The 24,724-nt window shown below is 49.3% G+C and overlaps 3 protein-coding genes across 11 annotated transcripts in view; 1 reads left to right on the top strand and 2 right to left on the bottom strand.

The window, feature by feature from the left end:
* The window catches only part of phf14 (PHD finger protein 14), a 37,477-nt gene extending 35,315 nt beyond the window's left edge, over nucleotides 1–2,162 (bottom strand). For all 4 annotated transcript variants that reach the window (XM_085935376.1, XM_085935375.1, XM_085935378.1 and 1 more), the window contains exon 1: nucleotides 2,034–2,162. In XM_085935376.1, coding sequence (XP_085791502.1) covers nucleotide 2,034 — 1 coding nt within the window. In that variant the 5' untranslated portion in view covers nucleotides 2,035–2,162. The remainder of the gene's footprint in view (nucleotides 1–2,033) is intronic.
* LOC147043663 (putative transcription factor ovo-like protein 3) lies at nucleotides 1,738–6,909 on the top strand. Of its 2 annotated transcripts, none has more exons than XM_085935384.1 (5): nucleotides 1,738–1,983; nucleotides 2,102–2,185; nucleotides 3,965–4,161; nucleotides 4,263–4,452; nucleotides 5,966–6,909. In XM_085935384.1, exons 3-5 carry the CDS (start codon nucleotides 3,976–3,978, stop codon nucleotides 6,277–6,279), a joined length of 690 nt encoding a protein of 229 aa, XP_085791510.1. In that variant the 5' UTR covers nucleotides 1,738–1,983; nucleotides 2,102–2,185; nucleotides 3,965–3,975; the 3' UTR covers nucleotides 6,280–6,909. The 2 variants fall into 2 exon arrangements, with proteins under 2 accessions (XP_085791510.1, XP_085791509.1); XM_085935383.1 differs by having other exon boundaries at nucleotides 2,099–2,185.
* On the bottom strand, nucleotides 6,569–22,135 carry LOC147043662 (unconventional myosin-VIIa-like). 5 transcript variants are annotated; one of them, XM_085935371.1, is made up of 50 exons: nucleotides 21,985–22,135; nucleotides 21,701–21,768; nucleotides 21,367–21,426; nucleotides 21,134–21,247; nucleotides 20,810–20,962; nucleotides 19,564–19,581; nucleotides 19,011–19,195; nucleotides 18,717–18,838; nucleotides 18,394–18,536; nucleotides 18,117–18,230; nucleotides 17,899–18,052; nucleotides 17,674–17,750; nucleotides 17,479–17,598; nucleotides 17,182–17,327; nucleotides 16,909–17,119; nucleotides 16,711–16,846; nucleotides 16,427–16,533; nucleotides 15,767–15,904; nucleotides 15,514–15,672; nucleotides 15,350–15,442; nucleotides 15,107–15,201; nucleotides 14,945–15,029; nucleotides 14,622–14,840; nucleotides 13,658–13,975; nucleotides 13,379–13,588; nucleotides 13,111–13,287; nucleotides 12,948–13,037; nucleotides 12,746–12,873; nucleotides 12,559–12,685; nucleotides 12,347–12,466; nucleotides 12,111–12,284; nucleotides 11,824–12,051; nucleotides 11,562–11,732; nucleotides 11,350–11,467; nucleotides 11,161–11,287; nucleotides 10,925–11,094; nucleotides 10,472–10,665; nucleotides 10,284–10,408; nucleotides 10,039–10,196; nucleotides 9,716–9,869; nucleotides 9,499–9,654; nucleotides 9,321–9,426; nucleotides 9,125–9,238; nucleotides 8,944–9,031; nucleotides 8,775–8,881; nucleotides 8,518–8,703; nucleotides 8,317–8,433; nucleotides 8,143–8,226; nucleotides 7,880–7,999; nucleotides 6,571–7,689 (listed from the first exon to the last, which is right to left on the bottom strand). In XM_085935371.1, the coding sequence occupies exons 3-50, from the start codon at nucleotides 21,382–21,384 to the stop codon at nucleotides 7,597–7,599; spliced, it is 6,567 nt and encodes a 2,188-aa protein (XP_085791497.1). In that variant the 5' UTR covers nucleotides 21,385–21,426; nucleotides 21,701–21,768; nucleotides 21,985–22,135; the 3' UTR covers nucleotides 6,571–7,596. The 5 variants fall into 5 exon arrangements, with proteins under 5 accessions (XP_085791493.1, XP_085791496.1, XP_085791494.1 ...); XM_085935367.1 differs by having other exon boundaries at nucleotides 6,569–7,689; nucleotides 8,944–9,238; XM_085935369.1 differs by lacking the exon at nucleotides 19,564–19,581.
* Between the last annotated feature and the right edge of the window lie 2,589 nt (nucleotides 22,136–24,724).

Below are 24,724 nucleotides of genomic sequence, written 5' to 3'. Positions count from 1 at the left end.
ATGAGGGAAATACGGCAAACGCTGGTGGCAGTAGCCCAGATGTCATGCAGTCGCAGTCATGGAGTTAATATTACGGCTGCTATCATTCTGATTGCTCTCTTGTCTTTGACTAAGAACTACAATTTCAAATTTGATTAAGTAGTGATCAGACAAAACAGTAGTGTATGGCAGTACTGTTATATTAGAGGTTGCCAGTCCTCGGGATAATACCAAATCTAAGGTATTACCATTCTTATGCGTTGCTACCTGTACGGCTCGCGTAAAAACAAACGTATCAATTAGAGTCTGAAACGCCAAAGTAATTGGCTCTGACGGTAAATTCACGAGGACGTTGAAATCGCCCATGATTATTATATCATCCGCATTTGTCACTAGATCAGCCACGAATTCTGAAAATTCATCCAGGAAGCCAGAGTAAGCCCCAGGTGGACGGTAAATAACAGCAAGATAAAATGACGGTAAAGCGGTGGATCGGACAGTGAGAACTTCAAATGTTTTAAATATGTTCATCGAACGAGGCGTAAATCTAAGATGGGAATTTGAGATGAGGGCAACACCCCCACCCGAGCTCACAAAATTTGGAGGCGAGACCTCATTAAGCGGTAGCAGTTCATTAGGTTTTAACCCTTCATTTTCCACAACACTGATGGCTGGCAGTCCTTCAGAATGAAATACCAGAGAGCCTCATCTAGCATCTGCTTCCTGGAAGCCTGATTGTTAAAAATAATGTAAAGAATAAATTCATAGGAATTAACGATGAAGAAAGCAACTGTAAGTTGTCCAAACATGTACAAAAACATGAAACACACATCAGGGCAGGCAAACTCATCAATATGTTGAGTTTATGGTGCAGTATTTTAATTTTTATTTTATTTAATATTGTCACTTTGTATTACTTGTAACTCCTGTTTAAAATGTTGATGAGGCAAAAATAATTTTAAACTCGTGTTAATTTAAGGTATTTCATACAGTTTGTTCAATGTTACCTGACTCTTCAGATATGAATGAAAGGTAAAATGTGTGTTTTTTAGAGTTCTTCACATCTGTCTGAGTGGTTTATATTTGGTTATTTTGTCATTTGAAAAATAAAGACAATTGTGACAACAAAAATTGTATTATTACAGTGTGTATTTGCATGAAATGTTTGTAGTTGAAAAATGTCTGAAAAAACTACTGGCCCCTGGGTTCCTTCACTTGATCAAATCGGGCCCACCTTGCAAACAGTTTGGACACCTCTGCTGCAGGAAGTAGGATATGTTTTTCTTTGTGTAAATATGTTTGTGTTATTGTATAAATGTTGCTTTGTGTTATTCGGGCCAATAAATGCAATTGCGATTCAGACACCATGACCCAAAAAAAAAAGGTGTCCTCTTTTTCACAAACCCAAATCTGATCACCCTACTTAACAGCTCCGCTGGTGCAACACACGTTAGCCTTCTTTCTTACCACAGAGCTGGTAGCATTAGCATTACTGTGCACAGTCGACCAACCAAGACATTCCATGACGATTTGTACTATTACTATTGTTATTCCTGCACTATTGTTGTCAATCACATTGATGAACCGCTCATGCTATGTAAGACAATCGCAACATAGCCAGCATTAGCAACTGTCGTTGACGGTTTGATAGTTTAAGAAAGATGAATTAACATTGAGCACAGTACGTGTGTGCGTGTGTGCGCGTGTATGATTATCGATGGGTTCATCAATGACCCATGCTATGTAAGCTAATCGCAACATATCCAGCATTAGCAACTGTCATTGACGGTTTGTTAGTTTACGAGAGATGAATGAACACAGCACAGTACACGTGTGTATATGTATTATTATCGATGGACAACGTAAGGGTGGAGCAATGCTGCTTCTATGAATACCTATAGCAAGGCGACCAGTTCCCATTCTGAGTTCTTAGCCGGCAAGTTGCTAATTCAAACAAATGCAGTTGAAGAAAGCTAATCATGTCTTTCAAATAGTAGCATGCGGGTAAGTCATTGCATAGACATTTTCGTAGCGTGCAAAAACGGAATACTTACTTTGAGCTGCTGTTCGTTCGTTCGTTCGTTCGTTTTTCTACATGAACGACGGCTTACCCTTTTAGCAGCAAGCGTATACAATGGAAAACAGAAGTGACGTCGTTGAAGCGGCTGGTTACTGTTGCCATAGGGACTGACAAGACAACTCAGAGGTAGTTCTAACCAAGACGAACACAATTATAAATATGAAAAGTATTGATACTTTGAATTGGGATTTTATTTGATATAAAAAGGTATACAATAAATAAATGGCCCCTTTTGAAGTTTGTAAATGGCGTCATTTGGGGGGTGGGGGCAAAAAGATTCACCGTGCTTACTTGATACATTTTCAGTTTTCAACATAGTGATTGTGTGGGTGAAGAAAATGGGATCCAAAAAAGTTCTGCCTCGCTACAAAAACAGCTTTGAATAAAGTACATACGCAGACAATTATATTCACACATTAAATCAATCAAAGAAACATTTTCATATATATATATATATATTTTAAAAGTGAAGACAATTTGCAATTCTAGTAATGACACGAATTTGATGCACAATTTGTCTTCGCGGGCCACATCAAATGATGTGGCGGGCCGTACCTGGGCCCCGCGCCTTGAGTTTGACACCTGTGGGTTAACACATCCACCTCGCAGTTAGGAGGGTGCGGGTTCAATTCCACCTCCGGCCCTCCCTGTGTGGAGTTTGCATGTTCTCCTGTGCCTGCGTGGGTTTTCTCCGGGCACTCCGGTTTCCTCCCACATCCCAAAAACAAGCCTGGTGGGCCGATTGAGCACTCCAAATTGCCCCTAGCTGTGAGTGCGAGTGCGGATGATTGTTTTTCTGTGTGCCCTGCGAATGGCTGGCAACAGATTCAGGGTGTCCCCCGCCTACTGCCCGATGACTGCTGGGATAGGCTCTAGCACACCCGCGACTCCTGTAGGGACAAGCGGTATAGAAAATGGATGGACTATTATTATTATTATTATTATTATTATTACAGAAAGATTCAATTAATCTGGTGTCCTGTCCGATGAGGTGCGAACGGGACTTTCGTCTGACCTGCCAGGTCCACCCTGCTGTCTTTTTACTCCATTACTTCCAAAATTCTGTAAATTTCAAAAGTAGCTTTTGCTAATTGGTTGTGGCACACATCCTAAATTGGTAACATCATGTTTGCAAGAGAAACTTACAGAAAGGAATACATTGATTTAACTAACTATTAAAGGTTGTGACGTCTCTGTGCTTCCTTCTGAAGTGTGCTTTTTCTGCGACTAAGCTTTGGTCAGGGACCAACATTTGCATCCCAAGGGCCAGTTAAATGCAAAGCCGGATTTTTGGTAGCTTCCATGCAAATCATGTCGAGGACATGCAGCGAGTGAACACAGGTGCACTCCGGCTAAAACAACCAGGATCTCTCACACCTTTCCCGAGTTTTCACCATTCTTAGAGAGTGTTATTAAAAAGACTACTGTGATTTTTATTTGCTAGTGTACAGGTTGTTTTAGGTTTGGTGAGATTTGGTGTGAAGGCAAGATGAAATATTATCTGTAACAGCTCTATCGCAGAAACGTATCATTTGAGTGCGAGCATTGAAGGATCTAAAAAGCTTGCAACATGCCTAGGTCTTTCCTTGTGAAAAAGAAATGTGGAGTTTTTCGAGCCTGCCTTTGGAAAAATTCAGAGCAGACTAAGTGGAGAGAAAATAATGCAGATGGTAAGACTTTCATGTGTCTTAAATCTTTGTTTCAGAAATCTTTCAGAAATGAAAGGTTAGTCAATCACAATACAAAGTCGCATGTTGATAAAACTGTCTAATTGTGCCCTCTCAGATGTAAAATATACTTTACTATGTTTTGTGTAATCACAGATTTTTTTGATCTCAGATGTAAAATATACCTTACTATGTTTTTATTGTGTAATCACAGTATTATTTCTTGTATCCCCTGTAGTGTGTAAGGAGATGAGATTGTGGCATTTTGATTCTCAAGAGAAGGCCACAGTGCCCCAGCCACAATCTGCTTTAGAGTGTGGGACTTGGTCTGAATCGAGAGGAATACTTGTTGACCATATGCATGACCAATCTACACAAATCTTTCAGGGCTGCTTCTACAATCCCACCAAACCAAAACTAGTAGATGAAACAAAGGTAAGGTCATGATTTTCTCAAGTAATATAATCCATTTTAACATTGCAGTAAAAAAAATGACCGGATTCATATTCATGAAGGGCTTTGTTTCATTCTTGCAGCCTCAAACTCACAATTTTCCTGGTGCTGGCAGGTTTGTGTGCTCAGTATGCAACAAGATGTTCCCCCTGCAGCGCATACTTATTCGCCACATGAAGTGTCATAGCTTGATAAAGCGATATCCTTGTCAGCTTTGTGGCAAAGGATTTAATGATACTTTTGATCTAAAGAGGCATATGCGAACACACACAGGTGAGGAATGAGCATCTGTACTTTAATACAGCCAAAACACCTTCCATCACAGCACATAGTTCATTCATTCTATGCCTGTGAATATTCTCATTGATCCAGGTCTTTTTATTCTGAGGGCACACCTCGACCATTGCAGAAAAAAAAAAAGAAAAAAAACTGTTGGCGACCCACCCGCACACTGAGCAATTTGATTTTCCGTAGCACTGCAATTATAAAAACCTATGTAGATATTTAGAGGCTCAGCACACTTTTATTGGACCACAACACCGTGAATTGACAGTTAATGAAGATGTGGGTTGCTAGATAGAGAGGAAGTTGGGGAGAAAATAGAATGAAAAGTCAAGTCAATTTTATTTATTTAGAACTTCATCACAAAAACCTCTCAAAGGGCTTCACATGCCCGCAGCTGAGAAAGCTCCATAACATTCCCTGATATTAATCCCCCATCGATGGAGGAGGGGTCAACAAAGCTGAGTGCCGTGGACGATATCTGACACTTAATGGCCCAGTTTCGGGGAAAACGGTTAAGCCTCGTCCCAGCTGTTTGATCTGGCCAAATTTGAGAAATGTACCTTCATATATTCATATTTAGCCTGTTCTGGTTTAAGCAAAGCCAGTTGCAGGAGTGTTGATTAGAGCTACTCTAGGACTAAATTGATTTGATTTCAGCAAGTACATAAAGAACACACTGACCCTATTGGCCCGAATATAAGACGACCCTGATTATAAGACCACCCCCTCTTTTTCAAGACTCAAGTTTGAAAAAAGACTTTTGGAACACCAAATTAAATTTTTATACAGAAAATAATCACAGTACATCTGAAACAAATGATTACGACAATATATATTCCAGAGAAAAAGCATGGTGCAGAGTTGTGGTGTATATTATTTTGGTTAATCATCTATGTATATAAATAGTCATAGTAGTAATAGTTCTTTTCATGAAGTAAGAACCATCCATCCATTTTCTGAACCGCTTTATCCCCACGGGGATCGCGGGCGTGCTGGAGCCCTATCCCAGCTGTCAACGGGCAGTAGGCGGGGGACACCCTGAACCGGTTGCCAACCAATCGCAGGGCACACAGAGACCAACAACCACCCGCACTCGCACTCACACCTAGGGACAATTTGGAGTGCTCAATCGGCCTACCGAGCATGTTTTTGGGAGAAAACCCATGCGGGCTTGGGGAGAACACAGGGAGGGCCGTAGGTGGAATCCAACCCGCACCCTCCTAACTGTGAGGCGGACGTGCCAGCCATGGCGCAGTTTCGCAAAATCTCTTAAAAATTTTTTTTAAAAATCCTGTTTTGCTTTTGTTCCCCAATCATTTCATAAATTCTTCTCATTTAAAAGCCGTTTGTTTTCTGCTGCCAAATATAAAATAATTTTTTAGCCGAGTTTGAAAACTCATACATATTCATTCGTTTGAGCAACAGAAGAGACATATTTATGAAATATATTCTTTATAAGCATGCCTATGGAAATAAAACCATGACTTGACCTTTCTTACAGGCATACGTCCCTTCAAGTGTGAGTTTTGTGACAAGGCATTCACCCAACGTTGCTCTCTGGAGTCCCATATGAGGAAGATTCATGGCATTAACCACCACTATGCTTACCGGCAGAGACGTTCAAAGATCTTTGTGTGTGAAGATTGTGGTTATACAGCAAGTTGCCCTAATGAGTTCTTTTTCCATTTAAGACAATGCAATCCAGGCAGTCCTGCTCTCCACAGGTGGAATCGCCATAAGGCACAAAACAACTGTATTACGTCTGTAAGTGCTGAAGCCAGCCACTATGTGGTGTACTCTGCATTTTACATGTAGAGACAAGCTCACTGCATTTACAACATATGGGTTCTCCAGATCAAACAGGATTAATCAAACAGACATTCTTTCTTCAATTTCAAATGTCTTTTCAACACAATTCATAATCTTCCCTCATCTAATATCCCACAAGCTATAACCTCTGTGGATGCTGGGAAGGCCTTTGTTAGTGTCAAGTTGACATGATTATTTTACACCCTACAAAAAAATATTCGGCTTCTGTATTCATCTCCCTTTGTTTGAACAAATCATATCTCATCTTCGTATTTTCGCTCCACAGCTGTCATCTCAGTCCACTTTCATTTGCGCTCGATATTGAACCACGTGTGGGCATTGTGAGCAGGAACGAAAAGTGTCCTTGTACATAAGCGTACGAGATGTTCTCCTTTACATCACAGATGTTTCACTCTCCAACTGTTCATTTTGTTTGGATCTATTTCAGGTTATAAGTTAAATGTGGGCAAAAGTGAATTTCTTTCACTTCAAAAGGCTGCCTCTGAATACCCACGATATACTCTTCCGTTTAAAACCACTTCAAATATCTCGGGGTCTTTTATCCTAGGTTCTAAAATACGTACATGAAATGCTGGTCACTGCTCTCTGTCACTGCCTGCTCATATTAAACGCATTAAAATGTATGTCCTCCCCAAGTTTCTTCATTGCCTCCCAATCTTTTTTGCACATTCCTTTTTTTACTAAACTGGATACAATCCGCTTTTATTTGGAGTCATAGAAGCCCTAGAATCTGAAGACATTCAGACTCCGCCGGCAGGGCAAAAACACGACTTTGGCCGGTGACTACTTAAGGCGGCAAACTCATTAGCCCTCATTTGTTCAAATAAAAACCTTTTGCACTAAGTTCCAAGATCATTTATTGCCAACCACATGAGGACAACATGTTGTCGAATGGGTTAAAACACATGCAAGTAGAAGTAAAAGGGATTGCGTGTCACAAGGGAGGGGAAGCCTCTGGTGTGTGTTGTTGGCTTACTTGTTCACACACTGAAATATGAGAAGCTACTTAGAGTGGCTTGGCTAGCTAGTTTGGTGAAGAAAACACAGACAGGAGCTCGCCGTCAAGCTTACCGAAACGGCTGCTAAAACCACAACAAATGGATCCGCTGACGAAAGGAGTCCGAAAAAAGTTGGTCGATAACATCGCAACGTGAAGTCGTTGGGTGAAACTAACAAAAGAAGTAAAAGAAAGGCTAACCGCAAGGCAACTGGTGAGCGTTAAGGGCCAAGATGGCGTCGGCGCTCTGTCACAAAAGCCAAGATGGCCCCGCCGGTCGGTCGGTCGGTCGGTCGGTCGGTCGTTCACTTGCTGCTACCCCGAGAGCTTCGCTGTTTGGTCATGGTGGTTAGCATCTGACTGATGTATGATGTCAGCAGGTCATCCATTTTGTAGCCCTGCACAAAGGTGCCCAAATATGACAAGAGCTGGCACCCAATTACAAACAGTGTTTTGGAGTCTGCTCTGGAGCTATCCACACGCACTCACGCTTTGACTTGGCTGGCAAGCGTCAATTGGCTGGTGGCGCCAATTGATACATTTCACAAGCTAACGCCATTAGCTCGTGTTAATCTGCGGAGCACTCACCAGCGAGGTTTCACACAGCAGTTTACTGCCTCGCACCAGGTTGCCAATGGTGATGTGGAAATAAGTGTTGCCGCTGCTCCAGTTGGAGATCTTGGTGAATGGGTGTGTGGTCAGGATGTCCTGCGGGAAGCGGCGTAGGTCAACAAAGCAAAGGGGCCAGCCGCTGCTATTGCTGGGCTTAAAACGCAGGCAGGGCGTGCCATTCTAAAAGCAAAGTCTCTGCACATTTCAAACGATAAAAACGAGCCTGATTTACAACGAACCTTTGACTTTGGGTCAATCAGACTGACCCCGTGCTTGTTGATGGCGATCAGGAGGCTTTCCGGGTAATTCGGATCCGTGGTTTGCTGCGCAGAAGAGAAGCAACTCTTTCAAAGCGGCCACTGGGCTCAACTCTGGCGGCGGTGGTGTTGTTGTTGGGGTGACGGCGGTTGTACCTTGACCTCAAAGAAGGCGGAACCAAAAGTGGCCCACTTGTAGATGATTTTGAGGAAGCACACTTTGGCTTCTTCTCTCGTCTTTCCAGACTGCTTGTTGAAGTGCGATGCAATGGACTGATGGGCGAACAAAGAAAGTCGGATTAACGAGAAGCTTCGCGTGGAGATCAGTCAGTGCCGGCCGGCCGTCATCCATCTCACTCGCTTCCAGTCATCGGTGGAGAGATGACGGCTCTGGTCTTGAGGAACGAGGTCTTTGAGGATCTTGGGCATGTTGTGGAAGTGAGACTCGTCGTCGTCAAACTTGACCCTGTAGATGAGCGCCGCCAGCTGATGCACTTCCTCCTGAGAACACTTGTGGTAGCCTCGCAGGTACTTGGGCAGCTCCTACTCACAAAAGCAAGAAGAGCGAGCACGGTTTCTCAAGCTTAGGGAAGATGTCAAGAAACGCTAATGACTTGGTAGTAGTGGAAAATGGAGTCAGCCATGGAGTCTTTGCCAGGCATAGTGTTGGTCCACAGCTTTTTCATGAAGAACACCTGGTAGGTCAGTGAAGGCAGCGCGCCTGCACACAAATGCTGTCAACTCCAAGATGAGGAAAGCAGAAACTGTGTCTTTTGTTTTCACCATCTTTCACATGTCTCGCTTTCTTGATCCAGTCGGTCAAGTGACGCACAAAGTCAAAGAAGAAGTCGCCGTCTGGCACACTGATAACCTGTCGTGGCAAAGCAAAGCAAAGCAAAGCACTGATATTGCGAGCGCCGTGCTTTATCAGTGCATAATATTTATCGGTGCTTTCTGCTCGTACCTTATCGGTGATCTTGACAAAAAGGCTGAAACCCTCCGATGACTTGAGCATCAGGCGTCCCGAAACGTTGTGGCAAAAGTCTTTGGCCTTGGTGCTCGACTCCACTTCGAAGACCTGCCAACGGAGCCCAAATGAACACGGCCGGCGTAAAAAGTAACTTTTTTGCCGTCAAAGCATTCCGGAACGGAGTACTCGCCTCGTCCGAGTCATCCGGAAAATAAACTTTGTGGAAGATCTGGGTGGTTTTGTGCTGGATGGCTTCCACCTCCACCAAGTGAGGAGGATATTTCCTTGAGCCGTTCCTAGCGCAGAGGACGAGGTGCGTGAGGAGAGCAGATGGCAAGGAGGAGGCGCAGCGGCCTTTGAGCACGAACCGGAGGGCTTTCTGCAAGCGCTGCATGCAGTCCGGAGCCAGAGGGTGGTGCTTCTTGGCCTGGAGGAACTTCTGGATGTGAGGCAGCAGGATGTGGCTGGGAGGAAACAAGCCCGTGCAGAGCCACAGCAGCTCCCACGCCTTCTCCTCGCTGTACCTGAGACCACATGATGTTGCACAAGGAGCAAGGCGAGCGGCCCTGAGCCGGTCCAACTCACTTGACGTGATTGTCGCTGAGCTGTTTGACAATTTGACAGAAGATCTCATCTTTGAGTGGCTCGGCCTTCAGCGCCCCCTCAAAGATCTGATCGGTGAGTTCGTTGAGCGAGCGCGCTCGTTTGGAAGGGTAGTCACCTGTGTACTTCATCATGGGTACGGCCGCTGTCAAGGTCGCAAACACTAAAGGCGGCGGCGGCGGCGGCGACAACAAGCTGTCAGGGTGGATTGCTGACAATCTTCTGCTTTTTTGCTCCCTGAAGATCAAGTCAGACAGCATCGACAAACTCGCTAGTACAGAAGACGCTGCGCCGTTGAAGGATATCCATGAAGGCCTGGCACGCCTCCTGGGAAAGCTCCTCGTGGGCCAAGACCTTCTTCAGGAGAGGCTGCTTAAGAGGCTCCCGGCTGCAGCTCCACAGACGTTCCTTCCCTCGAGTCTTTGAGATCATTACTCGGCTCAGAGTGCTCTTTGGAGGAGGTCTGGAGACACGGCCGCATGCAGACGGCTGCGTTATGGCACGCGGCCACGTCTCGGCTAGCGCGCTAAGTACGGGGAGCGTCGGCAACCTAAAATAATCGTAGGAGAACTCCTCCAGCGTGTAGTCTTTGCTTTTATCCTCACTGGTGGCGTGGCCCATGTGGGACAATGTAACCGATTCCCGGCGCTGATCCGGAGTCATGGTCACCAGCGCCTTTGGAGAGAGTCAAGGGAGTTATGGGTAGGGGCCCGACCTGGGCGGCCTCGCCTCACTCACCACAATGTCATATTGAGGTCTGGTGACAGTGGGCAGAATGTAGACACGGTCGGCCGGAAAGTCTCCTCGCTGTTTGGTACTGTCGTTGACGCCGTGGGCCCAGCCGGAGTTCATCACGCGCTCGCCGCTGTGGTGTTGGTCCAGGACGATGAGATCCCCCTTGGAGAAACTCAGGAATGTGGACTCTATGCCTCCTGGGAGGGCAAATACAGGAGAGCAAGACTCACTCACGATGAGATCCCCCTTGGAGAAACTCAGGAATGTGGACTCTATGCCTCCTGGGAGGGCAAATACAGGAGAGCAAGACTCACTCACTCACTCACTCACTCACTCACTCACTCACTCACTCACTCACTCACTCACTCACTCACTCACTCACTCACTCACTCACTCACTCACTCACTCACTCACTCACTCACTCACTCACTCACTCACTCACTCACTCACTCTCACCCGGGTCGGGACAGTCCACCAGTCCCACCGCAAACCTGGAGCGCTTCCTCAGACCTTCGAGGAAGGCCACAACGAGGTCTCTGATGTCCTCTGCATTATTGGACGTGAAGGTGTACTCATCTCCTTTTATGGTGGCCAATGTGAAACTCTGGCCTTGGAGTTTCCCTCCTCTGCAAATGTTTTGCACAAGCTTTGAAGCCAGACACTTAAGGAGAGCGCGATTGCTTGCACGATACCTGCTACTGGAGACGGCGATGATTTCCGGGAAAGAGAGCTCCAGCAGGACCTGCTCCTGCTCGTCGACAAAGTAAACGCCGGTCCAATTTACCGCCACGATCACGTCGTTCTTGGGCAGACTGGGCCCTGCCGAGAAGCAAACGACTCCGCTTGAAATCCTCTCGCGCCCCGACCCACGAGTGACCCACCTGAGAATTTGAAGGCCTCGTAGAAGCGTGAGAACAGCAAAGGCCACTTGAGTCGAGCAAAAGATACCACGTCCTCCTTGACCTTCTGCGTACTCGACCTCCTCTTGCCGTGCGGGCCCTGGACGGACAGCGGCAGTTAAAAGCCAAGACCAGGAAAGATCCGCTTGACCTGGCGGCAATACCAGGTTATATCCTGTTATTATTATTATTACCTTCTTGTGGGCACCGACGACAAGCTGCGCCCACTTCTCGGCCGTCTTGGCCGAAGTGATCTCTCTGTCGGGGATGTAGGAGGGGATGAGGCTGAGGAGGCGATCATACAGGATGTCCACGCCGTAATCCACGTAATACTGCTGAGAGGCAAGCTCGGCCAGGTCCTCCTCCTTGGAGGCAAAGACAATGGGGATTGGCACGGGACGGCATCCGGGGCTGGACGCGAGCGAGCGAGCGAGCGAGCGAGCGAGGGTCGCTCACCCTCTCGCAGCGATACTCTCCGAACTTCACCCCTCGCACGATCTGCTGATAAATGAGATTGGTGGACACGTCGTCGTCGGCGGGCTCGTGCCACGGCGTGAAGATCTCCTTTCTGAAGAACAGCCTCCAGGGGGCGTTGCGCTCCTGAGCGCCCTGCTCCTTGGCGTACTGCTCACACTGGGAGACGGCGTCCATGACGTGGTCGCTGCCGCTGCCCAGCGATGACACCTGAGCACAGATGGCTGCCTTTTTTGGCTCGGGCTCCTTGTCGGTGGCCGTCGACGTACCTTGTCGAAGAGAGCGATATACAGCGAGAACCCGAAGCGGTCGGCGAGGTTGATCTTGTCAGCCAGAGCGCCGCACAGCTCGCCGGCCGTGGTGGCCGAGTCGGCCAGCAGAGTCTTGGTGGTTCCGTCCATAAACGTTACGGGCAGCATGATGGGCTTCTTTGATTTGGTGGCCTGCCAAAAGGTGAGAAACGGTGAGCCGTGGGGGAAACTTTGATTTGGGCCTCTCGGCTGACCTGTAACTCCAACCAGGACGGCGGCTGCGTCCGTGTGCGGTTGACAAAGGTCCTGCGCAGTCGCTCCTCGCAATACGGAGCGTAGCCGGGCGGGCCGTTGACCAGGAAGGTCCGCAAATACTGACAGGGAGAAAGCGACGTCTCGGCTCGGGAAGCGCTGACAACCGCCAGACGTGCCGGAGCGGACGGAATCAGCCGTTTTCGTGACTCACCTTGACAAACTTCTCTGAGGGCGCAAAGCAGCCCACACAGAGAGAGAGGAGAATCCAGCCGCGGGCGTGGCTGCTTTTGGACGGATTCTGAGTCAGCTGCTTGCAGATCTGACAGTAGATCTCATCTCTGGAGGGGAGCGCTTCCAGAATGAGCTTCAGCCTGGCTACGCGGAAGGAGAGCGCTCACCTGAGGGCGGGCCTGAGGATGCCGTTGCCAATGATAAAGTGAAGTTTGTCCAGGTTGGAGGTGGGCCGCTCCTCTAGCATGCTGTTCCCCTGGAGGCCGTGGTCCCCCTCGGTCAAGCGCCTGGTCACCTGTGGTATTTCACAAGCCGGCCGTTCATGTGGGCACACGTCAAGGATGAAGGAATCCTGCGCAGTGTGCACACCTCTTCGGTGATCTTAGACTTTCTCTTCAGGGTGAGAGACACAAGTTTGTGTCGGACGCTGTTCCTCTTCTGAGTATCTATGGAACTGTTCTGCAGACACAATCAAAAATGATGTGAAAATGTGGCCGGCAGCAGTTCCCACTTGTACGCGTGGCTCGTTCACCTCCGCCTCAAACTGCAGCTCCTGCAGCTCCTTCTTGTACGTCCTCTTCCCGAGGGTTTCGTAGATCTTGGTCATGACGGGGATCTTCTCGCTGCCGTCGTCGAGGACCAGCTGGCATTTGGGCTCGGGCAGATCGCCCATGAATCGCAGTACGGTGATCCACACTGCTAAGGCGGCCTAGCGGATGCAGCGAGTTGTGTTGGCGCGGCTGCGGCGCAGGTGCGCACGTGGGTGGCTCGGCGCGGCGCGGCGCGGCGGGTGGCTTCACCAGTTGGTCTCCTTCGTCCTCGTGAAAGAGCAGCGGCTGCTTCAACGGCCGTCTGATGTACGTGTGGGTGGAGACGCCTTGGAAATACGTCGCCGCGAACTTTGAGAACTTGTACCCTGAGAGATCCTCGTCGTCCTCGTCCGGCAGCGGAAGCGCTTGGTTCACCACATCGGCCGCCGCCTCGTCGCCCCGGGGCACGTTCACCAGGTCCTGAGCAAAGACGGCACAGGCACAGCGATAACTCGCAGCTTTCTTTGAGGTGTTTTGCTCCCTTCGTACCTCGAAGCCGGCGGGGGCTTGCCCGTCCTGGTGAGGAAGCGGTCCAGGGTTGCCCAGGAAGCCGAAGACGCGGTCCACCATATCCGAGTGGTCCACGGGCTGCTCACGCTCCCGCTCCATCTGCTCCAGCAGCTCCTTCTTCCTGCGTGCCTCCTCCCGCTCTTGGCGCTCACGCTCCTCACACTGGCGGCTCAGCTGGAGCAGGCGCCGGCGGTGATTGCGCTCCGCCTCGGCCTTGGCGCGCCTCGCAGTCATCTGGTCGCGGAGCCGCTCCTCCTCGGCCAGACGCTGCCGCTCGGCCTCCGAGCGATGCTGCAGCTGGCGAGGGTTGAAACTATTCTCAACACGAGGAACTCGCACCCGGGGACTTGCTGGTCGTCGCCTCGGAACCGAACCGGATCGCCAACGCCGCCTCTCTTAGGTCGAGCGAAGTAAAAGCTACTCGGGACAGACGCGACAAGAAATTGACATTTGAACCACAAACGCACATGCCATTTATTAGCTTTGTTCGACATTTATACGTTTTGCGTCACAAAAAGGAAACTGGGAAAATAAACTCAGCACACAAAAAATGTGATGCAAGCACATTATCGCAGCAATCACAGAGGAGAAAGGTGTTCAACTCAACTCATCCATAAAATCAAATGTCGCTGAGATGAAAAGCCAATGACTGGCACATCACACCCAAAAAAAAAACATTTGGGTTGTTTCCAATGAAAAGCTCAAAATTCTTCTGTTACGACAATCAAGGCAACCTTTTGCTTTCCAGATAGAAAAGCTTGTAAACAAGCCTGGCAATCCCTCGTCTCGTCCATCAAATGTTCGCGACGGTATTTGACGCGAATAAGCAGCGCCGCTAAGACGTCAGGGCGCACTCCCCCTCCCTTCAGCAGTAGTACACGGGTCTGGGCGGCACACTCAGGTGGCACAAATAGCAGTAGTACACAAAAAAAGGCCTTTTTACCTCTGCCCTGAGCCTGCGGCCCAGGCGTCTTGCTATCATGCCCCTGGCATGGGCCTGGATGGTCAACACGGCTCGGAGACGGTGCCAGAAGGCCCGGCGGACCAGGAAGCCTCTGCAGCGGGCCTGGATGAGGGTTACACACCGGCGGGTGGCCCGGTAGCTGCTGTAGAACTTCCTGGCCCGGTAGACAGCCTGCAGACGCAGGAAGCCGTGGCGCATCTATGAGGCACACAGAAGGACACCCACGTTCGTACTCCGGGGACTGACGTAACAACTGAGTGCCGGCGGGTCGAAGTAGGCGGCTGCCGGTTTGTCTGACTTACAACGTTGTAGTGATTCCTGCAGCGATAACCTCGCCACATCTTCTGGATGACGGTCACAGCACTCCTCAGGCGGAGGAAGTTAGTCCTGGAGCAATGCCAGAAAGAGCGCAAGGTGGAGCCCAACGGAATAAGAAGAGGAGGCCTTTCCGGAGCATCTCTGACCTCTGCTTGAGTCCGCGCACCGCTTTCTGGATGAGGACAACCTTGTCGGTGATGCCCTTGTCCCGCTCCATCTCCAGCTCCATGTCGTGGTGGTCCTGACAGGAAAGGCCGCCATTGAAAAAAAGGCCTCGCTCGCCAAGATGTCGTTGCTTTTGTCGTTCAAATGGAAAAGAACCGTGACCTTTGCCCGTCGTGAGCCGACGAGCGGCTTTCAGACCCCCGTTGTGGCGCTCGGCTCGGTACCTTGAGGAAAATCTTGGTTTTTCCAATCTGCCAGTCTCCGCGCCTTCCCAACGTGGCCAGGACGATCTGCCGGCAAGTTCCTCGCAGGTCTTCCTGGATAGAAAAACCTAGACATCGGTCGGTCCTCCGAAGGAGCTGCAGGAAAAGGGGGAAAGAGAACTCACCTGTACGTGGGCAAGTTTGACGCGGGGCACGAGGACTCGGTACCGGTCCACAAACTCGGCAAAGGAATATCGGATGGGATAACCTGCCCGTCTGATGCGGATGGTCTCCATCATGCCAGAGTAGCGCAGCTGCCTGATACACAGCTCTCGGTCGAACAACTGAAAGGTCAGAAAGGCAAAGGTGAGTGCGGGCCACGGGCGGCCGACAGCGGCCGGCTTTCGTCTCCGGCCGGCCGAGACGGGAGTGCCTCACCATGGCTTTCTTCAGCTCGTTGGGTTTGATGCAGCGGACGAAGAAGGGCTGACATGCGCCTAGTGTGCGCATCAGCATCTCCAGCGAGCGCTTAAACTGGCTGCTGAGCGTGGGCGAGCGCTTTCTGGTCTCTGCGCCCTGGACGGGAGCAAAACGGAGCGCGCTTGCACTTCTTCTGTTTGTTCTTGAGCTGGATTGTGGCACGATACAAGACCGCGCGCGAAGCGTCCAAACACACCACTCGCCACGCAGGAAATAACACAACAGCGGAAGGAAAACGACTCGTTGGGCTCTAGCCACACTCCGTCTGCAAAATTCTTTGACATCTAAAAAAAACGTGCGACTTCCCGCACGTGCCTGTGCAAAATAAAGAAGAGAGTGCTACTATGCAGGGGACTGCGGCATGGGGGGGGGGGGGGGCACTCGACAGCCGAGGTTACCTTTGGAGCAGGTGTGCTGGGCTGCTGATAGCCACACAGAAACTGATGGCCAAGAAAGAGCAGATTGATGGAGGAAGTGCACATTAGAGACAAGAGCAAAAGCAAAGCTCCGTACGACCTAGATGCCTTTCCCTTCAGACCTTTACGGCAGACTTCCAGCTAGCTGGCAATTTTGCTAAGAGAAGGCGAGCGCTGTTGAAAAGCCGTCTTTTGCTCTCACCATGGCCACGTCAGCTTGGAAGATCTGCTTGATGAACTTGTTCTTGGACGAGTGGACAAGCTGAATGATGTCCGTGTGGAGGCTGTCGCGGTTCTTCTCCAGGAAGCCTTCGAGGTGTACCAGAAACAGTTGCTGGGTTTGAGCTCCATAAGTACGGCTCACGACAAAGACCGAGACTCTCCCACACGTCCGCCGGCCGGCCGGCCTTCTCCGTCCGCTCGGTCGAGCCCGCCCCTTTTTCGAGAGATACGCTTATCTCCGAGCAAAAGAGCAATTGAACTGACCTCTGGTCTCGTAATGCACCACGCCGGCAAAATGTTGGATCCCGAAGCGGCTTTCGTAGCTGTTCTTCGGGGGGATGTAGTTGGAGTTGAGTTTGTGCTGCGAGTTGAGCTTGTACAACATGGTGGCGTCGGTTCCCTGGTGGACGACAAAGATGAGATCAGAGAACAGCGCTTTGTTTTCTGGTGTTTTTCTCAAACCTTGGGGAACTTGCTCTCTTCGTCGATGAGGGAGATGATGTTCATGGGCTTGTTGGCGATCATGTCGAGCGCATCCTGGTTGTCTGTGAACTCAATGTGCTTCCAGCTGATGTCCTCCAGGTTGTATTCTTCCTGCTCCAGCTTGAAAACGTGGCGCACAAAGAACTGCTGCAGGTTCTCGTTGGCAAAGTTGATGCAGAGCTGCTCGAAACTGTAGGAAAAATGCGAGGTGAGCAACTGGGAAAGTGCCTGACGCAAAACCCAGCCTCTGACCTGTTGACAATAAAGTTCTCAAAGCCAAAGATGTCCAGCAAGCCGATGGAGTGGCACGTGACGTTGTCATTGTGGCAGGACGGTGGTCTGTAGATGGCGCCGTTGATCTTGTCCACAATCCACACAAACAATCTGCCGTAAATGCCCTCCAGAAAAAAAAAGGTCAATTTGCAGACTTTGGCCAGGTCATGAGTGAGTATTAAGAGTATCAATATTTTGTGTGGGGATCACATGACTCCTTCAACTTTCAGCGGACGGTGCTCAAGTGCCACTTTTCTAGTTGTCGCAGGTCCAAACCTTGACAAAGGCGTCACGCACATCCAGGCCTTGTCCCACACTGAGAGGCGTAACCACACTTTCGCCACGCGTGATGAGAGTTCGAGTGGTCAAACACACCATGACATCCTTGGGCTCCACCTAGGGGGCACGGCAAATCAAGACCGCTTCGTCTTTCCCGCAACTCTGCGTCAATTTTGCCAGGGACTGACGCACCTCCACGAGGGAAGCGGCCGTGAGCAGGTCAAGGGATCTGACCACCACGCAGGCGTCCAAATTGTCGTAGGTGCGAGCTAGATGCAAACGGCAGAAAATACAAAATCCAAATGGCGTCGTGGCCACCCTCTGGCGTCTCCGCGCTGACTTGGTCTCGAGAATTCATTTTTTCTCCTAGCCCTAACCCCCGAGGTGCAAGAGCGGTTTATTGCCATGGTGACTTGCCCTCAAATGTCAGGTTGCCCATGTGCAAGATGGCGGCCAGCAGCTTGGAAATCTCCCAGCTCTCCGTCTCAGTGAACATGAGCACTTTCATCGCAGCCAGGATGCCCGAGTAGTCGGTCAGGTCATCGCGGCCATCGCACTCGGTGCAGTGACCCTGTGAGGCGGCAGCTTTTTGTCAGAGCGGACGTTTCCATCCACGGATTGCTCTGCTAGCATACCATGGTGAGGTAGCAGTAATCTGCGGCCTGACCCAGGCCCAGTTTGCCTTTCATCTCCGGGAGCATGCCCTTTAACATGCAGTAGAAAATATGATAGTTCCTCTCATCTGGAGCCTAGAGAGGGACCAAAAAGACAAACAAGGCACCGGCCCAGTTAGTTCCACCCTGCATGCAAATGCACTCAATGTATCAACCTGGGCTGAAAAAAAATTGCAAATAAAACAACGGAAATTTGTGATCAAGATGACTCAAAATGAAGTCATGTCTCCCCACCCACCTGTCGGCACACACGGGACTTCTCCAGCAGGTACTGTTCTATCTTGGCACCTTCGATGGCCCCTTGCTTGTTGAAGTGGATGTCGATGTACTTCCCGAAGCGGCTGGAGTTGTCATTGCGGATGGTCTTCGCGTTACCGAAGGCTGAATGCAAAAACAAAACCATGGGCAACCACATTTAAGTCTTCCTCAATTCTGTCCAGAATCAAAGTCGGAAGACAAGACATTCAGACAGTGCCTCGTTTTGAGATAGCGAGCCCGACTGGATGGTGACGCGGGAACGCCCCCTCAAAGGTGAGAGCACAAACCAATCAGTCTCCTTGCCTTCCAGGATGGGCGTGGCCTCCAAAACCTGCTGCTCGATCCAGGAGTGCTGACCGCTGATGGCCGCCAGAAACTGAAGAATCAACTTGGTGCTCTCAGTCTTGCCAGCTCCGGACTCACCGCTGCTCACCGAAAGAAAAAGATCAGACTTTGGTCCACTTTTGAACTTTGTTTCTATGATTTTATAGGCTTGCGATTAACTCGGTTGGCCCTTTTCCGCAAATGGGTATTGTTAAGTTGATGATTTGGAAGCAAATTGGATTTCCGTGGCAACTCAGGGCTGAAACTTGGCACCTGATGATGCAGCACTGGTCCTTGTTGTTGCGCTGCATGTTGAAATAGCAGTTGTCAGCGATGGCGAAGATATGCGGTGGCATCTCACCGATCTTCTTGTTGGTGTACAGGCGGATCTGGTCGGGTGTGTAGATGGGCAGCAGTTGGTAGGGATTGACGGCCACCAGGATGGACCCCGTGTAGGTCTGCCAAACCAAGGGAAACATAGGAACAGCTGCTTACAAATGCTATGCCTTGGCGATTCCCAGCCAGGACGCATACGGCGCGCATCCCCAGAGGCTGAGGAAAACACTTCAATGGGCAGCAAAATGTCTTTCCCGGCAATACATGAGACCTAGCGTGACGTGAATCCATTCCAGCGGCTAGCCATATCTACGGCCTAAAAGTGGCACAAAGTGGTTTGCAAAGCCAACAATTGAACGTGTGTGATTCGGCTGCAGGGAAAATCAAACTTCTTTGCCATCCGCTTGGGATAATGGCGGCGTTAGCACACGGAGGAGCAGCTGGTCAAAATGTACGTTAGTGTACGCGCGCCATGCTCTTTCACACTTACCCTTCCGCCGCAATTTGTCTACACGGAGGGAAAAAAAAACACACACACAACAACCAGGAGAGACATGACACCAGAAACTAGGAAACAGGCTGACATCAATAGCGCAATACAGTGCAAGCTTGGTAGTAAAGGACTCCGCTGGCTGTGCAAATAATAAGCAATAATAAGCAGGTAGTACCGTAATTTTCGGACTATAAATCGCAGTTTTTGTCATAGTTTGGGTGGGGGGCGACTTATACTCAGGAGCGACTTATATGTGATTTTTTTCAAACATTTTCAAGATTCAAAAATCCGCAAAAAACGAACCGCGATGTAGCAAGGGATTACTGTCATTTGAACTGCAAGTGACGTCACCCGTGCCGCGCGGGGATTGTTTACATAAGAGACAAAGGATTTGATCACGGGATGACGAAGATGACGAAGGGCCCCACGTACTACCGGCATCATTAACGGCTTTGTTTGTAAGTGACACGGAGGACAAAGAGTTTGAAGGATTTCACGATTTGGAGTGACACAGAAGGTTAATAAAACTATTATGGCTTTTACGCACGCCCGGTCCGACTCGACGGAGCTCTCTTTCACCTCCGTGGATGGAAGTCGGGGGCCGGCGCTCGGCCGGGTGGCTGTCCGGGGACGGTGCTCGGACATGGCTTTTACGCTATTTATGGAGCGCTCTTCCACCTCCGTGGCTGGATGTTCAGTAGTTGTTGGCTCGTTGAACTCTTGTTTTGTTAAATAAAGAGCCGTTTACCAAACCCACGTCTTTCTTGGTATTTTGTTAACGCTACAATATTGTTATGTACTAGATCGCTGCAGCCCACGCGCGCCGTTGTTGACATGAAGAACGAGGAATTTGATCGACGGATTTAATGATTTGGAGCGACACAGATAGTTTGATAATGTTCTTGTAATATGATAGTTATTTCAAATACCGTAATTTTCGGACTATTAGTCGCTCCGGAGTATAAGTCGCACCACCCATAAAATGCACAATAACGTAAAAAAACAAACATATATAAGTCGCTCGGAGTATAAGTCGCACTTTTGGGGCAAATGTATTTGTCAAAATCCAACACCAAAAACAGACACGAACCAGCAACAACAGGCTAAACGATACGGTATGTGTCGTGATGGCAGCAAACAGCTTAAGCCAAGTAAGAGCTTAAGTGTCAGGCCGGCGGCCGCAGCCAATGGAGTCGGGCGGCTAAGACCAAGCAAGGTCATAAGGTGCCGCGCGGTTACTGACATAGATGACGCGCTCGTTGTAGCGGATCAGAAGGTTGCGTAGAATGCCGGCTTCGTTGAGGTCTCCTAGTCGGATCATGTCCTCCACACCCTGGATGGAGGTGGGGTGCATGGGCTTGATGTGGCCAGCGTTCTGAGACGAGATCCGGTGTTCCTGGAAGTGGACAGGCGGAGGAGTTACTCGTCTGCCACCAAAAACAAAATGCTCAAAAGTTGCAAGACAACAGCTAAGCAGCAAAGCATTGACGGCCATGTTGAATATGTGGCATTACGAGGCCAAAAACAGCATACGTTACAAGCGCTCGCTCGTTGTGCCGCAACTCACCCGGCCTTCATCGTCCACGACTTGGATCTCGCCCGAGTCGCACAGTTTGACCACCGCCCCCACAGGAACGTCAAACTCCCGGCCCGTTTTGAGGTCCAACCACACGTAATCGCCCTGGAAGCGGGTCCCGAATATTTCACGGCGCCACTCCAAATATCCATGACGTGTTTTTTGTGGTAATACGTCCTCTACTCCTCACCCCCCTCTCGCCTTTTCTGTGCCGACATACATACCTGCTGCAAAATGACCATGGCTGACTGTCCAAAACACTCTGGGCGTCATGCGGGCGGACCCTGCAAAGCGCGCTGAGATTAACATTGATGATTTTCAAGAAAGCAAACGTGACATTTTGAACGTGACTAGGAAGTGCAGGGACAAACGGGCACAGTTAAATAAGACAGGTGGGGGCTGCCACCGCGGGCTTATTGGATTCCTGGAGCTAATCCTGCCACTTTGGCAGCCAGCATAGTTTTCTCGACTGAGCAGTCACTAGGAAGACTGAGCGCTCCATCATTTGCACCCCCCAATCGAGCCACAGGGAATGATAGCGGAAGAGGTGCGACTCACACGGCAGGAAGCGCGAACTGCCGTCATTGTCGACCGAGCGTGTTCAAGATTGTCCAACGTGAGTGCCTCTGAAGAAAAACAAACACAGAGACACCATCTTTTAAGTTCTCCCGGGAGTGTCCGTGCAGTTTAGTGAAGCTGGCCAATGAGAACACAGCCGGGCTAAGAGGCTTTGGCCTAAAGCTGGGGCCGGCCAGCCAGGCCGGCGAGTCGACGCGGCCCGGTGGCGGGTGAGCAAAAGGCCTTCGTTTGTGACCCACCCGAGCACCGTCGTCTCAACTAACCTCTCAATAGGAAGACCCCTCCTGTAGTCTCCTCCGGTGGTCGGATGGGACCAGTTTACAAGATGGTGGAAGAGGCACAATGCTTTGCGCCTTTCATCGCGTTGACAAGATGGTGTCGGAAGAGGCCAAATGCTTTGCGCCTTGCGTTCAATCCTCAATCTGTCCGACGACAAGGGCTTCTTTCGAGGGTTTTGTGGCGTGGGCCGGCAAAAGACTCCTCCGCATTCTCGTTGAAACATTCATGGCGCTGATCCTGATTAGGAGGGTGCTGGGTGGAGTCTATAGATGCAACAGGAGGAGGCGGTGACAACATTGTTAAGCACACACGATGCAAAATTAAGTTTGGATTGTACAAAGTAACCAGCCGCAAATTAGGAAGTGCTTTGTAATAGCCCGCAGCTGCCGCCGGATGCCGATCATAAAGCATCAACAGCACGTTTCGAGCACGTTCGCAAATGTGAACATAAACAAACGCAAACAAACAATGGACTTCTGAAAACTTCAACTGATTTCATTATTTGCATTTTTCTTTTCATGTCTCGATTACGGTAAAACAAAACTACGTCGCGTCCGTGTCGTGGGACGCTTGCTCAGCCAGCCGGCAACTTCCCTCAGCCGCACCCCTTTCATGGCCATAATGTCTGTCACTTGCTCCCTTTTGTTATCTCATATATTTAAAACCTGCCTGTGTGTTACTCTCTGTCAGCGTCTACTGTTACTTTCCGTCTGCGTTCGTGCCTAGTGATCCTGTCCTGCCTGCTCGGCCATTCAGTCTTATGTGGAGGCTCACGGTTAGAATCTGTTTTCGTGTCGGAGTGGATTCCTGTTTGTCTGCTGTCCGTGAGTCACTATCCCGACTGTGTCTTTCTTTGTCCGCCTACCTTCCCTTAAATAAACCCCGGTACAAGCTGCATTTGCTAACGATGCTATACTCATTGATGACAAAATATAAAGTAAAAAAAGACAAGATTATTATTTTCGGTTTTATTTAAAAGTCATGCCACAAGTTGACATTAAATACAAAAAAAAAAAAAAAAGGAAAAGAAAAAGACCCCCGCCCCAAACCGCAGCTATAAAATAAGCACAGTGCACCCTAGCAGTCAAAGCACGGGCATTGATTCAATGACAAAAAAAAAAAAAAGAACTGAGACGTTAAACAAAGACACAAGAAAGCGCACACACACACACACACACACACGGTACACATGGGGCATCCCACATCCTCTCGAAAGCTCCACAGCCAATTGCATTCGGCTTTAGCGCAAAGAGCGGCTATAGTTCCAGGGATATACTGTATACATCTTGATATACTTGCTGGATATATGTACGTACTGTAGCCATATAAAATAAACAAGGCTATAAAATATTCATAAAAGTGTCACCATGCAGGAAACGTTTCCAGTTTTCCAACGTCACGGCCACGACAAGAAAAGCCATCGCGATGACGTCATCGGGCAGTTTGGTGTTTTTCCTGCAGCGATGTGCAACGTGGCCGGCCGCTGTTTTCAAGTTGTATGAACAGCCAAAGAGCAAGCGAGCCAGTCACGTCCCATTGTCAAGTCAGCGGACGATCACCGAGTAAACATTTGCAAAAAATCAAGCTCAGCTCAGTGGCCTAGTAGTAGAGTGTCCGCCCTGAGACTGGAAGCTTGTGGGTTAGAAACCACGGCCAGCTGGGTCATACCAAAGACTAGAAAAATGGAACCTCCCTGCTTGGCACTCAGCATTAAGGGGTTAGATCACCAAATGATTCCCGAGCGCGGCGCCCCTGCTGCTCACTGCTCCCCTCTCTCACCCCCAGGGCAGGGCAGGGCAGGGCAGGGGATGGATCCAAATCACATGGACAAATTTCACCACACCCAGATGTGTGTGTGTGTGTGTGTGACGATGATCACTGGGACTTTGACTTTAAGTCGGCATTTTACAAGAAGTTGTAAGAACAGCCAAATAGCGAGCGAGCCAATCACGTCCTCTTGTCAAGTCAGCTGACGTCAATAGTAAAGGTTTGCAGGGATTCAAGTCGGCATTTTACAAGAAGTTGTACTTTCCAGCCATAAAATGGGAATTTCTTTGGAGAACGCTTTCAAGAGAATAACATTTGATTGAAACAGTCTATCGTCTGTCTGGATGCGTGCGTGCGTACGACGCGAGCCAGCTGCATGGGTTCATCAAAGTAGCAATAGCGCGCTGTTTTTCCCCCTTCAACAGTCCCAAAATATAAATATAGATATTTTGCTATGAATTCAAAGCCACTTTTGCTACATGCAATGGCATTCACGTACAAAATGTCTCGGTAAAGATGTATACGTAGGTCAAAGTCCCCACGGTGTTTTATAAATGACAGTGAAATCCCTACCACGCGCAACGCTGTACAATTGGCATGTGGCATCCAAACAAATGACATACCAAAGCAAAATCTCGACAAATAATGTGAAATAGCGCACGCGTGAATCCCACGAACATTTCGGTCGATCCGTAAAGCAAGTCGCAAAGAACATCGAAGACAGCCAAGCGTTGTGGCCGTGTGATAGGCGGTCGCACCGCAAGCTTGAACAACGCTATTATGGAAATTATTTGGCAAAAACGAAGCCCATTGTCTGACAGAAGCACTTTTTTTTGGCACCGATCACACTTCAGCCTCAGAACGTCGGCCGCCAGAAGCCTCTCATTTCGAATTCGGGACGGGCAGAGCAATTGATCCATCGATCGACGGGTTGTTAAGCGCGTCCGTTGAGACGCC

This window comes from Syngnathus leptorhynchus, chromosome 17 (assembly GCF_054491065.1).
Source record: "Syngnathus leptorhynchus isolate UIUO chromosome 17, UIUO_Slep, whole genome shotgun sequence".
Taxonomy (NCBI): domain Eukaryota; kingdom Metazoa; phylum Chordata; class Actinopteri; order Syngnathiformes; family Syngnathidae; genus Syngnathus; species Syngnathus leptorhynchus.
This window is presented reverse-complemented; position numbering and strand designations above follow the sequence as displayed.

What these genes read in the sequence shown, in the direction of transcription:
- LOC147043662 (XM_085935367.1), bottom strand. An exon ending in GTGCGCGGACTCAAGCAGAG is followed by an intron (nt 15,030 to 15,106) that starts GTCAGAGATGCT and finishes GCATTGCTCCAG; the next exon opens with GACTAACTTCCTCCGCCTGA. An exon ending in CGCTTGCAGAAAGCCCTCCG is followed by an intron (nt 9,427 to 9,498) that starts GTTCGTGCTCAA and finishes CCTCTGCGCTAG; the next exon opens with GAACGGCTCAAGGAAATATC.
- LOC147043663 (XM_085935384.1), top strand. Translation starts at nt 3,976, where the DNA reads ATGAGATTGTGGCATTTTGATTCTCAAGAGAAGGCCACAGTGCCCCAG. An exon ending in AACTAGTAGATGAAACAAAG is followed by an intron (nt 4,162 to 4,262) that starts GTAAGGTCATGA and finishes TCATTCTTGCAG; the next exon opens with CCTCAAACTCACAATTTTCC. An exon ending in GCATATGCGAACACACACAG is followed by an intron (nt 4,453 to 5,965) that starts GTGAGGAATGAG and finishes CCTTTCTTACAG; the next exon opens with GCATACGTCCCTTCAAGTGT.